The sequence below is a fragment of the Carya illinoinensis genome, chromosome 9 (assembly GCF_018687715.1).
Source record: "Carya illinoinensis cultivar Pawnee chromosome 9, C.illinoinensisPawnee_v1, whole genome shotgun sequence".
In the NCBI taxonomy this organism is placed as follows: Eukaryota; Viridiplantae; Streptophyta; class Magnoliopsida; order Fagales; family Juglandaceae; genus Carya; species Carya illinoinensis.
The window spans coordinates 508,700-516,853 of record NC_056760.1 but is presented as its reverse complement, the minus strand read 5'-3'; the positions used below and the strand labels follow the sequence as shown (position 1 = coordinate 516,853).

Sequence of the window (8,154 nt, the reverse complement as noted above, 5' to 3'; positions counted from 1 at the left end):
TAAGCAGCTTGTCATCTCGAATTAAATATATAAAATATTTGGTATGAAATAATGAGTAATAATTTGTTTGTAAACATTTTTTTTAAATTAAATATATAAAATATGTAATACGAGTAAATGCTATGCAGCCCGCTCTAGTGGGCTGCAAAAAAGATTTAAAAAAAAAAAAATTTTTTTATTTAATGATAAAGTAAGTGTTTTTGAATGATGTTGTAAATTTTTTTTTTTTAAAAAATTATTTAATAATATTAAAAAAATACATCTAAATAAATATGAAAAAAAATATTTTTTATTTTACACTAACGATAGCTCCCAGCTGGTAACCGTAGCATTGTCCTTTTAAGCATCGTCCTTTCCGTCGTGACGGTGTCCATCCAATTGGATCCATCCAGTTTCTGCCGGCCAATTGGGTCTTTCTTGTACTCTTGTGTCCACCAAGTCAAAGTGCGTTCCAAGTGAAATGCAGAGGCAAAGGATCTACTTTCACGTTGTCCCATATGAATGGTCGGATATTGTAATTAAAGAAATGGAAATTGCAAGGGCAATTGATCAGAAAAAAGTCGGGTGCAAATATATATAATTTTGTAAATAATAATAAGAGAGTTTATAAACAGTAATAAAATAGTTTAAGTTGAATATTTTTAATATTTTGATAAAAGAGAAAAAAAATGTTGAATAAAAAATATCATAAAATTAAAATATTATTATAATATAATTTTATAGTATTATTTTTATTTAAAAATTTGAAAATATTAAATTATTTTTTATTTTTATTTAAAAATTTAAAAAATTTGTATTAATTAATTAAAAAATATTTATATTTGAATTATGTTTAGAGATAAGATAAGATGAAAATTTTGAAATAAAATATATTTCCAAACAAACTTGCGAGGGATTGCTGTATTTTTGGCTCCATACATGAATGTGAAGGCCGTCATCTCGTGGACAGGTGATGATGTGTACGTAGACATTACGTGCATGTGATTCACCCTTATTTTAACAAGTTGGATGAAGTGGTCCTCAATATGTAACACGCACCGAAGGACCAATATATATTTATATATATTGATGAGTATCTACGTACGCATGAGGAATTTGATATTGATTGTTTCTACGGCAAGTACTGGTCATGTGCTACGCATAAAATTTATAAACATTAATAAAAGAGAACGAATACTGAAGAAGAAAGAAGATAAAATAAAAGGACTATATTAATCTAGTATCAGCTGGGTATTATGGCTTTGAAGATCATGTAAAGCCCGATCGAGTGGAAAATAAATTGGAGACCTACATTAATGGAAGTGGTGTGTCAGCTGTCACAAGTACAAGGGCATTTTGGCTGAGAGAATGGAGACCACTCACTATCGAAAATACCGGAAAAAATCTTATCAACATGTTCTCTGACAGCTTGGAATCTCTATAGCTCTTACCGTAGCACAAGCCTTTTGTGAAATTAAACATTGACTATAGTTACTTGGGTAACCCAAGGCAATTTGGACCTGTGGTGGGGGTGGGGTTGCTCGTGCTCTACTAGAAAGACTAGAGCTATGTGAAAGGCTACAAATCAACCAAGTGGAAGTGGAAAATGACTCCATGCTACTAATATCGAGGTGATGGAAGAGTAAGGGGGTGGTACCATGGTTAGTTTTGGAATATTGGGAACTGGTCATGAAGAATTGGACCAATGACGGAAGATTTATTCTACTCCAACATATTTTTATAGAGATCAACCACGTGGCGGACTCCTTGACAAAACAAAGGGTAATTGGCTGTGGGGGCATTTTCTTGAGGAACTCTGATCTACCGCAAGTTTCAGTTAGCATGTTGAAAATAGACAAGTTGAGTTTACCCGTCCTTAGCCTCAAATGAGGTTACTTATGTAAGTGTTGTGGATTATCCACAGAATACGGATAGAATGTAATCTTAAATATATCATACTTTGACCTTGTCAAAAGTGAATGTTGTTTTAATACGGTTTTCCTCTATTGTAAATAAAAGTTTTTCATCAATAAATTACATTTCTCTTTTTTTTTTTTAAAAAAAAAAAAAGACCCAATAACAATGTAGAAATAGTGCTATAATGCTATTTATTTCGAACATCCGTGTTCTGGTTGCATTACAAGCAATACTGCTTCTTAGGACCTGTTTGGGATTGTGTTAGGAGTCTTAAAAAGTGTTTAAATATTGTTAAACACTTTTTAATGAAAAAATTAGATCGTTTAGATGTTATATATTAAAACACTTTTAATTTCAAATAAGCTAAAAAGTACATTTGAGGAAAGCATTATTTTGATGTTTTTTTTTTTCCAAACGTATTTTTTCAGATAATGCGAAACGTAATTCAAATTTTAAAAAAACTATCAATAAATGAAAATATCTATACAATTTTAAGATAATTACAACTTTTAAACTTTTAAGAATATGATCATAATCTTTAAAAATTTAAATAGTCATCATTTTTTCCTTATAAAGTATTTTCTTAATTTGTTTCCAAATAAATGTAACATGTTTGAAAGTACTTTAAATATATAGTTATCAAACAATAAATAATTTTTTAATAGTAGAACTTATTACTTAAGTAATAAGTTATAAGTTCTAAAATTATAAATTATATTTCTCACCGGAATTTCAAACATGCACTTAGTTCTTGCCATTGTGCGCCGGTCTTCCAAAAATAGATGTTGTTTAACGTGGAAAATTTTTATTATTATTATTGGAAAACTAATTAATGTGTACCAAGATTTACAACAAATCGAGTATTTATACATTCAATTTTATAGTACGATATATATGGGTGAGTGCATTAATTAGTTGTTGACTATATATTAATTTTATTTTATTTTTGAAAAAAGTAAACTTGGATGATTTTCTGTAAAAGAACACTTGGAAGTGTGCTTAATGAAGCTTCTAATTTCAAGTTTCAACGACAGACAATAATAGTAATGTGGTCGAACCGATCAACCCAAGTAAAATGAGACATTAATGAGACATTCGAATACGTCTGCTAGCTAGGTTGATTCTATGCGTCCTGTTTGTTGATCTTGCATGATATCTTGAATTAGCTGTGTCATGTCCATGTGGGAAGAACCCCCATCTTCAACAGCTCTTTTTGCCATCTCTCCAAGCTCTCTGCCTCTTTTCCTCATCTCTTCTCTTCTCTCTCCTTCATCCATTAGCCTGTCAATGGCCCCCTTAACGTCTTCCTTCTTTACCAACACCCCCATCTTCTCCTCCTCACCCAACTGCAATGGGTCCTCCACCCCAACCTTCACACCAATTTTTAGTATCTGCACAAGTAGTTTCTCATTCATAAACTGGTCCCCAAAATGCGGCCATGTAACCATTGGCATCCCAGCGCATATTCCTTCTAGGCTTGAATTCCAACCGCAGTGCGTTAAAAACCCTCCAACCGAAGGATGTGATAAGATTAATAATTGCGGAGCCCAGCCTCGAATCAAAAGGCCTCGCCCTTTGATCCTTTCTTCAAATCCGTCTTCTAAAATCCACTTCTCCAATTCTTCCGAGTTTTTTGTTTCCCTTATGACCCAAATGAAGGGCTTGTTTGACTCTTCTAAGCCCAGCCCGAGCTCTACCAACTGCGAAGGTATAAGATTACAGACGCTTCCAAGGCAGGCATAGACAACAGAGCAGGGTTCCTGGGCATCAAGCCACGTCAAGCATTGGTGTTCTTCAATGGCGGAATTGTGACCTCTCTTTGCCTTATCCATGTTGTCTTCGTTGCAAAGCGAAACAGGACCAATGCACCAGACTTTTGCTTCTCTTGCCATCCTAATTCCTTCGACATACGCAGGCTCCATCTCTCGGAAAGTATTGACAATAACCCCGTATGAGGCTAGGTCGGCTGCTAACATTTGCTCGTTAAATTTGATCATCTCTGGATCCGTGGGCACAGATAGTTGAAATTTAGTGAATTCAAAATGATCGGGCAAGCCGGGCAAGACAAAGTACTCGGAGTCCGAGGATATGCCGTCGAGAACCATGCTGTGAAGGTGCGAGTTATGGAGGCACAAGAGAGTGAGGCAGTTTACTGTAGAGAATGGAAGTCTTGGGATATGAAACTTGCGAGCGACATCAGCTGTCCAAGGGAAGCTCATGTCGGAGATTATGCAGCTTGGCTGAGGTGCCAGCTTCTCAAGCAACTTCTCCACCGGCTGTTGTAGCAAGCTAGTTGAAGTCAAGAACTTAGTGGATAGTCCTAGTGAAAGAAGCGTGTCGACAGTGTCACACCCTTCTGGAATTCCTGCTTCTTGGCATGGAAACTGAAGTTGGATAACATGGATTTGGAGCCCAGATTCAATAGCGCGAGAAATGCTCGTTTCCAAACGAGCCACTTTAAGTGTAGCGATGACCATGGTGACAATAACACCACGCTGTGCCAGCATTTTGGCCAAGTCTATCATCGGAATCATGTGGCCTCGGGCTATTAAAGGAAACAAGATAAAGTGAAGTTGGTGGGGTTGAGAAGCCATGGATTCTGGGCTGGAACAAATTATGCCAGATGATGATGACGAGCTTCTATAATAATTACCTGAGTGTTTGTTATATAAGAAGATATTTAAACGCAGTAATGTTTAGTGCCACTTATAGTTATTGTGGTTATGACGCAACAGCTTACATAAGTTTTAATGGGTAAACACATTACATTTATATATATATATATAGAGAGAGAGAGAGAGAGAGAGAGAGAGAGAGAGAGAGAGAGAGAGAGAGAGAATTAATGATAATTCTCTTAAAAGGTTCAATTATTCATGTGTTAATTGGCTGATCAATCTGCATTTAATTATCAGGTGCGTTTAATTATTGGATCCAAGAAGGGATGGGCACTTGCACGCTTCATTACTCCTATTGGTTTCTGGAAAGAGTGTGAGTGTGCATGTTGGGTAAGGAATCAATGTCAGCTTTCCATTAATGCTAATAAAAAGTGTATAATTCAAACAAAATTTAAAAATATATATAGGAATATTGGAGTACTCCTTAATTTATACTAGAAGGAGTAGTTCCATATATTGCCACTAAACTGGCCTAGCCTCTCTTTTTCGAATGGTTTTAATATTTATAATAGTACTGTGACACTACTTCATGTATATGCATTCAGATTGGTAATGCATGCGATAAAATTCAAACAAAATCCACGGACCATTAATGGGGAGCCCCTTATTCTTTTTAGGCATCTACATATATATTAATAATAAAACTACTAGAAGGAATATTATAAGTACGTAATAATAGTGGAGTAAGTAACAGTAATATTTATAACAAGCTGGTCTTACGTTATTATTAATATATTATTAAATAAAAAAAGGGGTCTTACGTTATTGGTTTAACTGCAACTTGAACCTTATACGTACCTAACACAATATAGGAAGTCCAACTCTTCGGGCATTTGATTTGTGACCCTTTCATACAAACGTATTTGTAATTATAATTTGTCATCTTTAGCTAGCGTTTCTTGCAGAGTTGAAAAATAAATAAATAGTACTGATCTACTACGAACTTGTTCCTCGGAACAGTTGTAGATCCATATCATGTAAAGCTCCCTCCTAAGTAGTACTGTAGTTAAAAAAAAAAGTAGTGGTATTTCATGGCTGCATCAGCAAGCAATCCTGACGCTTTAATTAATTTATTTATACAGCCCAAACAACATCATCGAAATACAGGCACTGATCTCTTGATAACACACATGCATGATACAATATGGTTTGCGCTTACCTTTAGGAGATCGATCATACAGCTAACTAGCGCACAGACAAAGTTTCTTTTTATGTGTTGAACTTGGTTTGCTTCTTTGTCAGCTGCATGATATCTTCGACAAGTAGTGCCATGTTGAGGTAAGAAGATCCTCCCTCTTCAATCGCCCTCTTACCAATCTCTCCAACCTTTCCTACTCTTTCCCTTCTCTCCTCTTTCTTTCCCCTCACCCATCACCTTGTCGATGGCCTCCTTGACATTCTCCCTCTTCACCACTACCCCAAACTTCTCTTCTTCCCCCCATTCAATCAGCACGTTGGCTCCCACCCTCACACCAATTAATCTCTAAAACTTGCACAATAAACTTCTCATTATAGAACTGTTTTTCAAACAAAGGCCATGTTATCATTGGGATGCCACCGCAAATCCCTTCCAGCGTGGAATTCCAACCACAGTGTGTTATGAACCCACCTATTGCTGGATGGGATAATATTAGCAGCTGTGGTGCCCAACCCCGGATCAGCAAGCCTCTTCCTTTGACCCTTTCCTCAAACCCCTCCTCTAATAACCATTTTTCCGTCTCTTCCCTTCTGTACTCGCCTCGTATAACCCAAATAAATGGCTTGTTCGACACTTCCAAGCCCAAACCTAGCTCTACCAATTGCGGAGGTGTGAGACGATTAAGGCTTCCAAAACATGCATAAATTACTGTTCTCGGTGGCCATGAATCAAGCCACTTCAAGCACTGGGTTTCATCAATGGAGCCCTTCTTGCCTCTCTCAGCCATATCCAAGGTGTCCTTGTTGCATAGCGAAACAGGGCCAATACACCATATTTTTTCTCCTATTGTCTTCCGGTATTCCTGGACATATGCCGGTTCCAATTCCTCGCAACTGTTAACCAATACTCCATATGCTCCTCCTTCAGCTTCCCTAATCTTTTCTTGAATACTACTCATATGATCTTGCCGGTTCGAGTCGCGATTGAAGGATCGAGGAGGTAGCTGAGCTCTCGTGAATCCAATCTGATCTGGCAATCCGGGTACTGTAAAAAGCTCTGAATTGGAAAGTACTGTCTCGAAGACGTTGGACTTGTGTAAATTGTGAGAGCACACAAGATTGAAGCAATTTGTACTATCGAATAAGATTCTTGGAATGCCAAACTTGAAGGCGGTATCAGCCGTCCATGCAAGATTTCTATCAGATATGATGCAGCTTGGATGGGGCTTTAGCTCTTCGAACATGATGATCTGCTCCAGCTGTTGCTGCAACATGCTCGCCACTGTAACAAAATTCTTCACCGGGTTTGGCGAAGGAAGAGAATCTGTATTCTCGCATCCTTTTGGCAAGCCGGCCTGGCATATGGAAAATCAAGCTGCAGGATGCGGATGGATAGTCCAGATTTAAGGACACGATCAATGGGAGTACTGAATCTAATAGCATTGAGAGGTGTGGTGACTATAGTGACTACTACTTTGCGCTGGGCCAATATCTTGGCTATGTCTATCATAGGAATGAGATGGCCTGGGGACATCAAAGGTATCAATAAAAAATGAAGCTGGCCGGGATAAGACATTAATGTTGAATCCATTCTTGCAATTCATATAATTAATTGATGTTGATCAGCTTCGGGTGCCCGGTCTCTTTCTTGTTTGGGTTGTTTCTCGTATATCGTACTGCCTGTGACGTAAGAGCATACGGAGCCTTACGATACGTATGGTGACAGCTTATACAATTTACGTGATAGTCACATGGATAAGAATAGATGATGTATGAGATTTTATATTACTTTAAAATAAGAAGTTTATATTCTTTTTAAGGTTCTAATGAGACTCCAATTATATCATTGACTAGTCATTTGAGAGTATCGGTTATATGGTTTGTACTTTCTATTGAGGCATTATAAATGGTATCAAAGTCTATCTTAACTAGAAATGTAAAATTTAAACCATGCCACTTATAACAAAAAGACCTAATAAAGACGTCAGGAATTTAAAGATGAGAAATTGTGATATCCTATATAATAAGAATAAGAGTAAATAATATATGTGATCATAGATTATTTTAAAACGAGAAAATCTTACTCTTTTTAAAATTTTAATAAAATTTTAATTATATTATTGATTATTAATTAATCTTTTTAAAATAAAAATTATATAATTTGAACCTTTTATTAGAAGATTACAATTTACAACCATCATTATAATCGACGCCATCTGAACACGTACTGGCTTGTTCACTTTCAGACTCCTTTTTGTTTAGAGAGAGAATTGAATGTTGCATTTGAAGTCAATGAGCCATCGACTTTTTTATTTAGTGACGATTAAAAAAGGATTTATTGAGTACAGAAAATAATTTAACATAGAGGTAGGTGATGCATACGTAGCGTGTACGTACACGAAGTGAATGTATTTTACAGTTTTTTTTTTTTTTTATCCTAAGCAAA

The 8,154-nt window shown here is 36.1% G+C and overlaps 1 protein-coding gene and 1 pseudogene across 1 annotated transcript; both read right to left on the bottom strand.

Annotated features, from left to right (window-relative positions):
• Window positions 1–2,890: 2,890 nt before the first annotated feature.
• On the bottom strand, window positions 2,891–4,583 carry LOC122275455 (UDP-glycosyltransferase 73C12-like). The gene has a single exon (XM_043084520.1). The coding sequence runs from the start codon at window positions 4,488–4,490 to the stop codon at window positions 3,009–3,011; it is 1,482 nt and encodes a 493-aa protein (XP_042940454.1). The 5' UTR covers window positions 4,491–4,583; the 3' UTR covers window positions 2,891–3,008.
• A 1,026-nt stretch (window positions 4,584–5,609) lies between these two features.
• LOC122277353 lies at window positions 5,610–7,546 on the bottom strand (annotated as a pseudogene).
• Between the last annotated feature and the right edge of the window lie 608 nt (window positions 7,547–8,154).

Coding starts and splice junctions, on each gene's coding strand:
- LOC122275455 (XM_043084520.1), bottom strand. CDS start 4,490: ATGGCTTCTCAACCCCACCAACTTCACTTTATCTTGTTTCCTTTAATA.